The 14,973-nt window shown below is 40.2% G+C and overlaps 2 protein-coding genes across 3 annotated transcripts; one reads left to right on the forward strand and one right to left on the reverse strand.

Moving 5' to 3' along the window:
- Window positions 1–311: 311 nt before the first annotated feature.
- On the reverse strand, window positions 312–4,691 carry LOC108246856 (trypsin-like). Of its 2 annotated transcripts, none has more exons than XM_017434599.3 (6): window positions 4,560–4,691; window positions 3,328–3,396; window positions 2,966–3,116; window positions 2,655–2,796; window positions 1,841–2,098; window positions 312–593 (listed from the first exon to the last, which is right to left on the reverse strand). In XM_017434599.3, exons 2-6 carry the CDS (start codon window positions 3,389–3,391, stop codon window positions 444–446), a joined length of 765 nt encoding a protein of 254 aa, XP_017290088.1. In that variant the 5' UTR covers window positions 3,392–3,396; window positions 4,560–4,691; the 3' UTR covers window positions 312–443. The 2 variants fall into 2 exon arrangements, with proteins under 2 accessions (XP_017290088.1, XP_017290087.1); XM_017434598.3 differs by having other exon boundaries at window positions 3,328–3,399; window positions 4,560–4,682.
- Window positions 4,692–6,990: 2,299 nt separating this feature from the next.
- Window positions 6,991–13,446, forward strand: LOC108246858 (trypsin-like). The gene is made up of 5 exons (XM_017434601.3): window positions 6,991–7,293; window positions 9,305–9,464; window positions 10,476–10,617; window positions 11,560–11,826; window positions 12,803–13,446. Exons 1-5 carry the CDS (start codon window positions 7,155–7,157, stop codon window positions 12,992–12,994), a joined length of 900 nt encoding a protein of 299 aa, XP_017290090.1. The 5' UTR covers window positions 6,991–7,154; the 3' UTR covers window positions 12,995–13,446.
- Window positions 13,447–14,973: the final 1,527 nt, after the last annotated feature.

Consider the following 14,973-nt stretch of genomic DNA (forward strand, 5'->3'; position numbering starts at 1 on the left):
TGTCGCTGGCACTTTTAATGGGTAGCTTACAATGGATGTGATGCTAAAAAAAAGAGCTTCAGGAAGGTCTTACTGTGACTAACTCATCTGACTGAAAGTCAGCGGAAAACTATTTTCCTGGCTTCTTTTATTTTTAATCTCGTGTATATCAGGGTGAGCTTTGTGACCAAAATCAGAAGAGTCAGAGAGAGAGAGAGACAGAGAAATAATCCAATACACAGAATCTGTAACAAAGCTTGAAAAACTTTGTCTAATCTCAGTTGCAGAAATGTCAGAGTGTATTAAATTCACACCATGTGGGTTTCTGGTGATGCGGTTTATACAGATTTATTTATATTTATACAAAATAACTTGGAAAAACACCCATAAAGGTCTTTCAGTCCTTCACAATTCATTCAAAAGGTTTCTGAAAGTAGTCTCTTCTGTGCATAAAGTGATTTTTTTTAATTGTTCTCGATGACCGATTTGATCCACACAGAGTAGTTCCTGGCCTTTGTATAGACACCGGGGTATTCAGGGTAGCCGCAGCCGATGCCCCAAGACACGATCCCTTCCAGTCTCCCATTGCAGACCAGCGGTCCTCCTGAATCACCCTGGGGAGGACAAAGTGGGGGGTTCATTAGAGCTGTGTGACACAATTTTGGCATGAAAGAAGACGTTATAGCATAAAATCACATTTTTTTGTTTTCCAAATGGTTATACTGTTCACTCACTGACATAAAAAAACAGTTTAACACCCATACAGAGCAGTGAAATGAAATGAAACGTTGTTGGAAGGTCATGTGACAAGTGAGTAAGGTGTGACACCCCTTCAGGCCTAAATAAAAGTGATGGTTTAGAAAAGAAATGAAAAGAAATAACCTTTATTGTCCCTCAGTGGGGAAATTCAGGTGTACCAGCAGCAAAGTCACAGGCAAACCAGAGAATGCAGATTCACACAAAGGTAAGAAATATAAAAACTGAAAAACAAAATAGGAATAAGAGACTGTACAGTAAGAGCAAATTTACAGCAAAAGAAGTGCAGGGAATGAGTGCAGAACAAAGTCATACAGCTGTTTAATCCTCTTTGGTGGCAAGTTGGCCCACAGCTGTTCTAAGTGTCTCTCAAGATCCAGCAGACTGACTCTAGATCGGAGGTGACATCCAAGCTGATCCCACACGTTTGGGAAAGACTGAGGGGCCTAGTTGCCCCCAGGAAGACCTCAGCGTGACGCAGCCGGTGTTTAGACACACGTGCCTGAGTGTGGACGGGCGTTCCTTTGTTGAAAGACTGTACCTTTGTGATGTTTCGTGAGGGGTAAAACGTGTTGATGTCACAAGATGACACAGGGTGTGGTAAATATGAAACCTGTCTCACCTGTGTCCCAATTGCACAAGCAGGTTCCATAGGGTTCTGTAATGCTTGGCACACAATCCTCCCTTGATGTAGTCTGTCTTAGGCGACCTAAACCTTCATGACGTTTGTGGGTTCCCTCACGTACGAACTGGTTCCAGAAGTGGGCCACTGTGACATCTGGCCTCATGCAAACCACTACAAACTCTTATCAAACTCTGTCAAGTGCCGGTAGATGTCTAATCTGTCTACAAGGCATCCTGTGTCTTTTGACATTTCTTCACTGTTTTGTCCGACTGTTGGACACTCAGAGAGCTGCCTGATAACACTGTCGCTCCACTCATCATGCCCCCACTTCTGCCCTCTGGTGCCCTCTTTTGCCAGCTCCTGAGACAGTTGCAAACTGAATAATTTGGTTACCCATAACTGCCCTGCACGTGCGCCCAATTACATCTGAACCTAGCCAAAGAAAAAACAAAAAACTCCCCTTTCGACATTGTGGCTCACCTGACAGGAGTCTTTCTTTCCAGTGGGAGAACCGGCACAGATCATGTTGTTTGTGGCCCCAAAGTAGTAGAAATTCCAGCAGTCGCTGTAGTACTGCACCTCTACAGACATCAGTTCACTGGAGAGAGTGCTGCCAAACACCCATGTCACACCCCAGCCACTGACGGTGCACGGATTTAAGTTTGGCAAAGAGGGTGTGTCTGGGTCTGGCAAAGCAATTGGCTCCACCACGTCATTGATGATAGCTGGACGATCCAACTGATCCAAAGAGAACGAATCATCCAGTTAGTCATCTTAAAAAGCAGAAACTCAAAGCAGCATTTTATTTATTTTTTTGCTCATGTTATCAGGGGAGCCTCCAGAACTTTTTCAAAGGGATAGTCAGATGGGAACCACTAATAATCTCAGGGTGGGAGATGAAAAACCAAACATAAGTTTTATTATGCTGTCCTCCTGTATAAACTACTTGAAAAATACGTAGAGTTAGTGAATTGCCTAAGATTATTAACTGAGAACTGCACAATCAGTACTCAACTCACTGAAGCTCTCTTAGTTCTTTTTTATATAAAAAAAAATATATATTATGCATTATACAATTATGTGGCCAGTGGGGAGGCCAGCAAATTCATAGGGTTGGCCATTGCTAATAAGACCTTCTGAATTGTTGCCAGTTTTCTCATAGTGAGGTTTGTTTTTTTTTTGTTGGTTTGTTCTGAATTGCAAAACTTTCCCACTTTTTTCCCCTTTGCCCGTGTCAATACATTATCTGCATCAAAGCGCAACTTTGTGCCACGTTTCGACGGTCATTTCTCACCTTCAGCAGCATGATGTCGTTGTCAAGCAGCCAGCAATTGAAGCCAATGTTTTTGGTGCTAAATATGACGTCAAACCGCTGCTCGTACCCCTCTTCTACTGAGAGGTCGTGCTCCCCTAGGACCACTTTTATTTGTTGATTCCTACAAAAAGCACAAAAGGATGCCTTTTTTTAATGTCCACTGATTGTTTGTTTCTGTTGCATAAAATTCAATTAGGTGACAATCAAACAAAATATTCAGATGCATTACTAGACACATTTTGGAGTGTGATCAATGTCAGTGAAAGAGCTCACGAGTTGCAGTAACTTACGATTTCCAGCAGTGGGCGGCAGACACCACCCATTGTGGGTGGATGAGGATTCCTCCACAGTAGTGGGAGTTTCTGAATTGGAGGGAGGCTTGATACTTAATGGAGTACCGTGGTACCACGAAGCCCCCAACGATTCTGTTCCCATATTCACCTAAGAGGAATGCAGGAAAACACACCCTTTATTAAAAAAAATAAAATTATTTTATATATATATATATATATATATATATATATATATATATATATATATATATATATATGCTTCTATGCAGCTTCATCTTTTCCATTAAGAAAAACACATTCAGTTCCTAATAAAATGGCAATATGTGAATGATCTGCACGGTCGAAGTGACGTGCCTCACCTTTCAGGTTAACAGCAAGCAGGAAGAGCAGCAGGAGGTGACACAGAGGAGATGGTTTCATCATAGCAGCTACTTTTAAAACACAATCAACAGAAGCAGTCAGCGTCATGTTATGCGATGCAAAGTGCTCAGTGAAATGACAGAGTGTGAATTCCACACACCCGTTTGTGTTACGCTCCATATGTGTTCAGATTTAAAGAACCAATGTCATTAGCTTGTTTGACCATGAGCCTCATTGTCAGGTACAACAACATAAAGTGGTAAAAGTCAAAGTCAACTTGGATCCAAGTTTATGTATTTCTGCAGAACAGGTTAGTGCTGCAAGTTCAGGTTTCAAGGAGAACAAAACTGATCTGATTCCTGAATGCCACTTGAAATATATTACCGTGCAAAAGTCCTGAGTCATCTCTAACTTGTTTATATTGTGGTTCCAAACAGCAGGTTTTGTTTTTGGGTCAATAGTTCTTCATGCTTTCTGAAAGTATTTTAATTTTTCTCAGATTTTAGCTTTTGTAATTAATTTTTAATCTAGTACTTGACTATTTTCAGGGGATTGTTTTTTTTTGTTTGTTTGTTTTGTTTTGTTTTTAGGTAAATGGTCCACATTTATATGGGGTCTTTTTAAACTCCCCGGGTTAAAAGTGCTTTACAGTGTTTCTCATTCACTACGGTTAGCTACAGGGACTGAGCAGAAAATGAATAAAGAAAGCAGCCAAAGTAAAGATGAAAACAAACAAACAAAAACAATGAAAAACTTTCAGAAAGCCTGGGAAATGATCGACTGAGACCACTTTAAACGAATGCATGAAAGTCTAGCTTCTTCGGAGAATAATATAAAAAAGTAGAAGTGGTTTCAAACATTTGCACAGTCCTGCATCAAGCTACATAATGCTTATTAAGTATAATCTACAAGTCCTAAACAGGGTCAGGATGGTAAACATCAGCAAGATTTGCAACCGTCTTAAAATGCTGTACATATAATTTTTGTAAAAAGAAGATATTTGTTCGTTGTTGTAAATGTTCTAACTGTTGTACAAATTAGTAAAACAATGTTTTCTCAATTATCACCAAAATAAGTGTTTTTATTGTTTCTAGTTTTTTCCTCAAGCATCAAACATTAAATTAAAAAAAAACAACACAATAAAACTTACCTTTTCTACATGAAGCATTAATTAGCTTTTTCACAGCTTTAAAATAACAAGCTACCATATTATATATTAATATTGTCTCACCTTGTCAGCAGTCAAGTTGAATTCATTCAACTCCAGTATTCACATGCACACAAACACACAACACAACCTCTGCATGGGGAAAGTTTCAGAGCTCTCAGGTCTCTTTTATATCGTATGCATGTCTATTCCTCTCATTATCCCACACCATTATTAAGCTCTCAATCACGTTAAGAAAGGAGAGAGTCTGACCCAGTACCAGAAGAAAACAAAACACCATCCTTCTCTTTCTTTACACTGAGGGCCTTTTATTCTCACAACTTCAGCCTATTTTCCAGTGTTTGAGCTAAAGTGACAGTTTACAGAAATGAAACCCAACAAGGCAGAGAGATGACAGATTATCCTCAATGGACACGCTGGTTTCGTATCCAGTGAAAGAGCGCACCAGGAGGAGTGTAATGTGTTTGCCCTCAGGCAGTTTATCAACCTGAGCTTGACTTGGACAAAGAAAAACATTTTCTCAGAATTTCTGCAAATCTGAACCAGGAGCGAGAGTGAAAACAAACACTGAACCAAGGCCACACGGTGGTTTGTGTGGATAAGTCTGATCCAGAGGGAACACGCTGCTGTAACTCTTGTCTTTAGTCTCTCCCCTCGCCCCATCACAGCCTGTTCCTCCTCCCCCAGGTTCCCATCGTTTTTTCCATCCCCGCTTTGCAGCCATAGAGGCTTGCAGCTCACAGCCTCCACGCAGTCGGCGCTCCCCGAGGTGTCATTCCACCTGTGAGGGTGAAAGGTGATAGCAGGCTCAGCTTTCCCCTCAGGTGCAAAGTTGCTGTGATAAACAGGATGCTTTTGTGCCTTGTGTGTGTGTTTGTGGCAGGGAGGGTGAGGCTTGGACAAAACTACATGTGCGGTAGATGTCTCTGCAGTGATTATCCTCATTCCTTTTGTATGAGTGGAACTATTCAGTGTACTATATGCTATTACCCATTTAGCACTTTATGTCAGATGAAAAATGAAAAAGCAAAACATTAAACCAGTGTGCAAATTATACAGTAATTCTGTTCCTGGCAGTCAGTAAAGGCATGTCAGCTATGCTCTTGTTAAATAGAAATACCCATCGTTCTTTATAATGTTGTTGAAAATGTTGTTATATTTTTAAAATTTTCCTTTTAGCCATATTGGAGGGTGAGGAATATCCAACATGGCTGCCTAACACTTAAAATCTAATAGGGCTGCTTTGCAGATTTAAAGCTGTGCAAGCTTTAGTAATCGTTTTATTTTCACTTCTGTCAGTATGTATCTCATTAAAATACACAGTACTGTTGATGAACATGTTGCTGCAGTGTCTGAACACATAAAATCTAGAGAAACATATTGCATACTGCCAACCGTAATTAGCTTCTTTCTGGGTTTCTAATTTGCGACTGGAACACAGTTAAGTCGGGCGTGAAGTCGTCCTGTATCTGAGTTCTGACTTCCAAAGCAAGTCGAACGCAGCTTTATTTGATAGTTTTTGGTTTTGATTTCTTTTTTTCCCCACAGGTTGAACTAACCTTTTAGAAATTTCTTCATAATCAAAACCACGCTGAGAAGAAATGTTTATAACATTTCCTACATATTCTTAAAAACGCTGTTGGTTTTTGTTTTTCAAGAAATAAAAGAAGCTCATTATAATTTTAATAGAAATTCCTTTTTTTTTTCTTTTTCTTCAACATTTCTCTCAGCCATATTGGATGGGGAGGAATATTCAAATCCAATATGGCTGCCTCAGCCGTCTAAAGTAAAAATTTCTAAGAACTAAATTATACAATGACCTTGACGAACAAAATGCACCTTATTACATAAAATGTTACAAGAAAATAATTTTAGGAAAACCAACAAATCAAAAAAAGACACTATATTTTACAGAACAGTTCTGTTGTTTGTCCAGGTTTGTTCTTTTCGCCACCTTTGGGCCACCATGTCTTGGCTCAGGAAATACCTGACAGTAGGAGGCCACACAAAGCTGTCTCTCCCATTCTGCCGGGTGAAGCATCAATTATTCAGCTCGCTGTGGATGTGGGACAAGAGGAGGTCAGGAGAGATTCTCCCTTCACGCTGTGGATGGTTGTGACTCGCCAGATGGCTCATCATAATCATCATCATTGTCGTGGGGCTGATAATGAGTTCTTATCATTGCTGACACGGATTCAGAGAGGGCTGATGACTCACACAGACACACTGGCGTGTCGAACACCTCTGTGTTCCTTCCGCTCAGATGTGAACACGCCACACAACCACACAAACAAAGACACACACGCACAGGAGGCCGTTGAGACATTTCAGCAGGGATAATCCCGGATGATGAAACAGAGCGCGCTGATACAGTATAGATGAACCTGCTCAGCACAGTAGCCCGCGTTGCCATGGCAACAACATAAGGCCTTTCGACAAGTCAGGAGGGGTCAGAAGACAGACAAGGGCCTGATAGTGGAGGCTTTCTGAATGTGAACTTTGTTGCTTGCTCCTCTCCCTTTCCCTGTCAGCGAGGGAGACAGTGTTGGGTCGTGCTGCTGCACGCTGAACAATGAAATTAAAAACCTTTCTTTCTTCTTTTATAGGAAGCTTGAAAGTAAATCTTGATGGGACTGAGTCCAGTGCTTCCGAAAAGAAATGAAGGAGCAGTCTGAGCAGGCGGTGAGGCTGCAGTGCTTCAGCCACCTGCTATGGTGTGAGATAGTCTACTCATCGGCTATAATGAACCTGCTTATGTGTTTATGCTGTGTGCTTCTGGACCTAGCAACAGTCCACAGTAAGTATAGTCCTTTGTTTTAACTCAAAGTATTTTCCAGTTAGAAAGAAAATCATTGCTTCTTTGGAAAACTTACAGCGTTAAAGACAGGAGCCAGGTCAGCAGCTGTTATTTGTTTAATCTTGGAAACAAAGGCAAAATGTGCTTATTGATTTTGCAAAGTAAAAAGGCTTGCTTTTATGATAATCAGCTGGATGATCTGGACTTTGAGCATGCAAAGCACACACGCACACAGCTCCCTTCCTTCTGCAGCCTGTGAGTCATTTTGCTGCAGAGATGGTCCATGCAAGTGCAATAACAATACAATTCTGCAAGAAAAAGAGATGCATCAACAGCGAAAACGTCACCCCTATTTTCAGAACCCAGGGTGTTGCATTACCTCTCACATCGAGCTGAGAAAAGACACAAAGGCCTTTTTTTAAAAAAGATTCACAGAGATTCACAGAGATTTCAGGCGTTTTCAGGTTTTGATTAAGAGGAAAATGCTGCTCAGACAACAAGCAGCTCTTTTTTTACACACAGAGATGACATGCTTTACATGCTTTAACCAACACTCCAGAGGGGTGCTGTTTAAATGCAGCTGATGATCCCGTTTAGCATCGGCTCTCAGAACAAAATACTGACCAAGTTAGGCAACAGTAAAATATCAGTTCCTCTTTTTACGACGGGAGTTTTTGATGCATCAGCTGACAAAAGCAGTTTTGATTCCTATTAGAAAAGACTTCCTGGAGTAAAGATGAAGTAGTAAGGTTGCTCTAGTCTTCACAAACTGATATGTATAACTTTAGGTCAAACTTTTCTTTAAACAGTAAGTTATTGAAATACAAGTTGCTACAATATAAAGTGTTTTTTTATGTAAAAACAGCAAACCTCTGTTACAAAAGGTTGACAGCTTTCTTCATGTTTTCCGTCAAATCTTCAAATCTTTGTCTTTTCTTCTTTTAATACTGGACAATAGGTGAAAACAATAAGAACATCATATTTCTCTTATGCTTGACGCACATTAAAGGGGTTTTAAAAGTTAAACGCTTCTTTTTCTATCATTAAATGACCTCCAGCCTCCTCATACCTCCCTTGAACCAGGACACCCAACCCTTCGTTGCCCTTGATTTTTATGTGTGTTCAGGAAATTGCACTTTGTACATTGAGTGTGTATATTTAGAAAAATGTGTGGTGTATTTTTCCATACATGAATGAATGTAAAACACACAGCATAGTTTTATTTATTTTTGTAAAATACAATGGGAGAGCAAATTATTTACCAACTAACTGATGATCAAACCTTTTCTTCTGAGAGATCAGTGGGATCTGCTTCCCCCACTCGTCTTGAAGAAGTAAAACGGTCTTTCAACCTGAGAGCTTGCTGCCATGTATGCTGAAAGATATTAAACAACACTTCACTCTAAATCATGAAGTGTCATTGCTGATTATCTGCTCGTTTTAACCACGACTGGATGGTCCTCACTGCTCATATACTGTGCAGCCGGAGGTCAGTGTACTATAGTTCAGCTGTTACATAAGGCAAGCAGGAGAGTCCCCGCTGTAATTTTTCAGAAGCCAGAGTGAAGTGGTGACACTGGGGGGGTTAGGGTGGGGGGTGGGGCTGGCTGTATTGCATTATATTTATTACACAGAGGCCTCCCAGTCAACAGAAATCTACCAGCTGATAGGCCAGGGTACATGGGCTTGGACGGGGGACCTCATGTGATGGATTAGAAGGACTTCCATCATTATTGTTTGCTCACTGAAGGTTGTCCATGTTTTATTTGGTGGGTTTATTAAGTGTGCCTGATATACAAACCAGGGAGGGGAAGGCTGCAAAGATGGCTGTTTTCTGTTTTTAGGTTTAAAGCAGTTTTAAAAGTCAGCTGCTAGTCAGATTTAACCGGCACCACTTTGGAACTGACAGTCATTTACAATCATACGACAGGCTTAAATATAAAGAAATATTCTCCTTCGTGTACTCCAAGTTCTCACGCAGCTCATGCTCCCGTCTTGTGTTTCCGTTCAGGTCGTGTGTTTATGCAGGACCGCATAGTGGGCGGTTACACCGCTGCACCAAACTCCATCAGATACATGGTGTCGCTGCAGACCACCAACGGCCAGCACTTCTGTGGGGGGTCACTAGTTCACAGGTACTGGGTTCTGACCGCAGCGCACTGTAACATCGGGTAAGAACGTTCACAATTCTGTCATCTGTAACTATGATCGTTAAAGGAGATATTTTAATATCATTTCTGGTTTCATATTTCTGTTCTGGGATGCTAAAGACACTGTCAGACAGTTGTATTGTTCTTATTAACTAAAGTCCACTGGTTTCTGATTGGCTAGTTTTGGAAGCCCCAGGGCCTGTGTAATGTGAAAGTTGCAAGTGTCATTTAATTGTCTTGCTGGTGAGAGCTCAGTTCTCCAAAAGCAAACTGAAAACTGAAAACTTCTCCTTTTTACCAAGAAATCCATCTTGAACTTTGACAATACACGGTTAGGAACCACATTAAAAATTGTGAGGCGAAATTTCTTCTTTAAAGGAAAAACAAACAAACAAATTAAAATATGAAGAAGTTGAATACAGTAGTTTTTCTCTGATTATTCCAGTTTCCTCCCACAGACTAAAAACATGCACATTAGGTTCATTGGTAACTCTAAAATTGTCCGTAGGTGTGAATGAGAGCATGAATGTTTCTTTGCATCATTTGTTCCCGTGTGGCCCTGTGATGGACTTACTTACAACCTGTCCAGGGTGTCCCCCGCCTCTGAGCAGTTCTCTAAAATCAAATCAACCTCCTTGCAGAGGGGGGAAAAAAACACAATAAGCAGCCATTTAGAAGTGAATTGGCACTCAGATACAGTCGAGTCAGCTGACCTTGGCACAGCATCCTGTTTGTATGCGAGTTACACAGAAAGACAGTGAAGTATCATGTTGTCTGGATCCAGGAAATGTTCATATTTCAGTTGCTGGCTCACAGGTAGCCTCTGTTCACCGACAGACGAACAATTCATGATGGTCACAGTTAAACCTCGTCCTCATACTGGTGACAGTCTCATAAATATGGCTTTTAACAACTCAGTCAAGTACAACAAATGACTATTCATAATTGTTCAAGAGAGAGTACAATGGTAATTAGTGTGTATTTTGTGTCATATTAGTTGTGTGATGTAAAATAAAATGCATTGTGTTTTAGGGCAGACCAGATGATGATAGTTGCAGGCGACTACAGAGTGAATGTGTTCGAGGGCACTGAGCAGTACGCTAAACCCCACAGGCTGGTCACCCATCCACTGTACAACAGAAGCACCAACAATGCTGATATCATGCTCATTAAGGTACTGCAAAAAAAAAAAAAAAAAATCAACCATTTTAGCTATGAATTATTGGTTTCTAACACTACTGTGTTGCTTTAAATGAGTTGGATCATCTGAGGTTTGGTATTTTTTATATAAACAATTTCCTGCCACAGTTAAAAAGCAGCATTTAAAGGCTGAAAAAAAAACATGAATACATGTTAGATGTGTGGATGCTGAATCAGCTTTCACACAGCTGTTTTCCTGTTTATAGTTTCTTCATGTGTTAACTAATTATGCACACTTTGCGCTATTTTAACAATTCATATATCAAAAGTTTCAGCTTGATCGAGACTAGTGTGCCATGACCTTTGGTATTTGAAACTTTTATACTTTTTTAACTATTTTACTTTATTTACAAAACATAAAATAAAATCCATATAGAAATGCATGGAGATTTTTTTGTTTCTTCAAAAGCATTGTTCTCTAAAACATATTTCATCTTTATTGCTCTATTTTTGTCTTGTTATGCTCCTTTTAGCTTTAAGCTACTGTCTTGCTATATTTAGCTATTAGCTACAGTTTGCTCATTTCAGCTATTTGCTGTGGTTAGCTAAATTTTGCTTTTAGCTGCGATTTTGCTAAATATGAATCTGGTGCATTCACACTGCCTTTTTGCCAAAAATGCAATTTTCTCTGGTTCTTCTCTGGTTGATCACTAACTCTTAAAAGAAGTCGGCTCATTTTGTTACTGTTAACTGTACTGCTTTTTGTTTCCCAAAACTGATAGTTCAGATCTTTTGATGTGGGGTTCTGTGGAAAAGTTATAAACAAATAACATCTTACCTGTTATTTGAATGGTTTCAGTTTGGAGAAACAGAGTTCGATTCTGACCGGACTGACGAGCTAATAGCTAATCTGAGCAGTTGTTTTAAGACTTCGCCGTTCTGAACCACTCAAACGGTGCTTGTATTTTCTGTCCAGCTGCGGGCCCCTGTGATCCTGAACAAGTTTGTGGCCTTGGCTCCTCTTCCCAGACAGGGAACAGGCGTGGTCGAAGGTCAAATGTGTCGGGTGTCTGGATGGGGCTACAATAGCGTGGGTGGAGGCCGGGTCCCGGTGATGCTCAGGACGGTCACGCTGCCCATTGTTTCAGCCGCGAGATGTAACAGCAGCCACTCGTTTGACGGAAACATTACGGCAAACATGATCTGTGCTGGATACCAGGCTGGGGGAAAAGATGCATGCAAGGTACCCACAATGTGCCCACTCATTGATGAAAGCGAAAGCAGAAAGTAACAGTAAGACTGTGCTGTTCTCCCAATGTAGCCAGGTTTTACATTCATTTAATATGTGAAAAAACAATAGATCGTATTGCTGTCCTTGGTTCTAAGTGTACATTCAGATCTGACCTCATCTTTATGTTATGAAACCATAGCACACAGTTTTGGGAAACTCATTCCCCCCTGACAGCGACAGGATTCAGGTCATCAAGTCAGCATCCGTTCATCCACAAGACAGGTCAGCCTCCATAGGTGTGATAGTCGCAGAAACCGCATCACGCCTGAAAACTTCACTGCAGTCCTGAGACACAAAACTAATTTGTACGTGCAAACAACAGCATGCCCAGATTTGCTCTTGTGCTGCACTGAGAAAGAGTTTCTCCTCAGCCGTTGGTGGGGGAGCAGAATTACATAAAATCCAGTGTGTGCCGTATCAGTCGTCCATACACTATCTAGCCCCCAGGTAAGGAACTGAACAACTAATTAAAAACGGCTATATTTAACACTGCAGTGGGAGACTTTTCAAGTGATTATGATGAACTATTCCAAGGGATTTGAAATGATGAAACAAACAACCGATGGAAACGTGAACTTTAATCCTTATCTGATCGGGATTTGCTTTTGTTTTATGTAAGGTGGCGTTTATGCAGTGCAAAATGAGAAACTGCATGTGATGCCTTTAAATGAATATGCTTGGAGAACCCGATGTTGTGCTTTTTATGCAACATAACTGCATATTTCCCCGTGCTTTGTCTCGTGTACAGTACAACAAACAAATAATCTGGCATGACTGGGACATTCAAGCCACAGGATTAGCAGCTGCTTATAGAAATGTTTTTCCCCCGCAGGCGCCACAACACAGACTCATAGCATTACGTGAAACTGAAAGCTCCTTCACATTGTCGCTCAGTAACTGATAGAGGGTGTGGATTTGTCTTTTGCAGGGAGACTCGGGCGGGCCGCTCGTGTGCCGGGGCCGGGTGTACGGCGTGGTCTCGTGGGGCAACGGCTGCGGCGACGCAAAGTACCCTGGGGTGTACACGGCCGTGGCCCGATTCCGCCGCTGGGTAGACCAGACCGTCTACGGGTCGTACCGCCACTGCTCCAGATACAGATGGAGGTTAAAGCGTGGATGATGGCGTTTTCCCTGTGAAATGTGACGACTGACGTGGATCGGACGGGGTCTGCATCTGAATCTGCCCCGATTATACCTGTGTTTTAATTTTAATGTCAGTGTTACAGCAACGCTCCCCTTCCTCTGAGATTAACAGCTTCCAGTAGTTTGGTCGAACAGCTTCAGGCTTTATGGGATTCTCTAGTTTGCTTGTTATAGGCCTACACGTCCTGTCAGGTTGGACTGGCTGTGAACCCGTCAGGACCCTTTTTATGACGATAAATATTAGCATTTAAAGAAGCTGAATTGTGAGCGTCTGGGACATTTGCAACTACTTCAGTTAGTAAATAAATAAACAAATAAAACACTTAAAAGTTTATTCTGTGCTGTGAAACTGTTTATGGAGCAATGAAAAAAAAATTCTTTATTTCTTCTGCCTCCATAGTGTGGGGTCAAAGGTTAACACTTTAGAACATTGCAAACAACAAAAAGTAAATAAATAAACATTTCATAAATAAATATATATGTGTGCGGGTGTGTGTGTAAATGAATGACATACTTAATGAATTAATATTAGTGACTGATTGGCTAAGTGAATGCATTACTGGATGAACAAATGAATAAATAAGCAAATATCACTTACCGACTGGTTAAATAGTTTAATGAATGACAAATATGAAAATGAATGAAAGAAAAACTTGTAAAAAAGATATAACTGACTGACTGGCTGAATGAATAAATGAATGAATAAATGAATGAATGAATGAATGAATGAATGAATGAATGAATGAATGAATGAATGACAAATATGAAAATGAATGAAAGAAAAACTTGTAAAAAAGGAATAACTGACTGGCTAGCTGGCTGACTGACTGACTGACTGAATGAATGAATGAATGAATGAATGAATGAATGAATGAATGAATGAATGACAGGCTCAGTGAATGAATGAAAAATAAATAAATGAGAGAATAACTGACTCATTGGCTAATAGAATAAATCTAACTGGCTACATGAATAAATAAACAAACAAGAATCGTGGATCAATAGTAAATTAAATAATAACTGACTGGCTGGTTAAATTAATGAATGAACAAACAAATAAATTATGAGAGTGAATGAATGAATGGCTTACCTGTGTTTGAATGTACATTTATTTCAGTAGATAGTTCTGTTCAGCAATCCCGATCCAGATGTTTATAAGCCATATTTATTGTATATTTTCTTGTCTCTGTTTGTCAGTTTTCAGCCTGTAAGCCAGCTCCTAAAACAACCACAGCTTGTGGAATAGTTTATTATGAATTTATAGATATGTTATTGAGGTTGCGATAAAATGGCTGCATCTTGAATCCAGAGGGAGTAGGTGTGCCATATCTGCAGGTCATCTGTAAATGGATGGAGTGAATAAGTCAGCCCCGCTGCAGGATATTATCTGACATCTCATTGTCTGTGGGATAAGATCTGTTTAGGTTCTTCTGAGAAGAGGATGTTCTGAGTCTGTTACCCCACCTGTATCTGTTCTATGAGACATCTTTTAAAGTTATTGTTCATCAGGAAGACGCATGAAGGTAAACCGTAGACATCAGGAGGCAGAAAGATCCCTGAAGGCTTTGTTTGGCCCCAACCAGTCTGAACTATCTGATCTGGACAACTTACAGCGTTTGTGTTACGGTAACGTCACAATGGCTTCAAAGTGATGGTTCAGAAAAAAAGGATTCCCAAATGTGTACGTTTTTTTTTTCTCTTTTGTTGTGTTTTATCACATGTCTTATTTGGGAACAATATGAACAGGTCTGTAGGTTTATTTAAAAAAGAACAAAAATTCAAAACAACAAGCCTAGCTGCTGCTTAGTTAAATAAATTTATATTTGTGTGAAATATTTATCTGCAGGAATTCAGAAACTAAAATTTAGAAGAACATTTTAATGCCAAGTGATTTATGTCAAGCATTGGGGAAACAAAGAAGATGAAAAACAGTAAAAAAAAAAAAAAAAAAAAAAA

Source organism: Kryptolebias marmoratus, linkage group LG4 (assembly GCF_001649575.2).
Source record: "Kryptolebias marmoratus isolate JLee-2015 linkage group LG4, ASM164957v2, whole genome shotgun sequence".
NCBI classification, from domain to species: domain Eukaryota; kingdom Metazoa; phylum Chordata; class Actinopteri; order Cyprinodontiformes; family Rivulidae; genus Kryptolebias; species Kryptolebias marmoratus.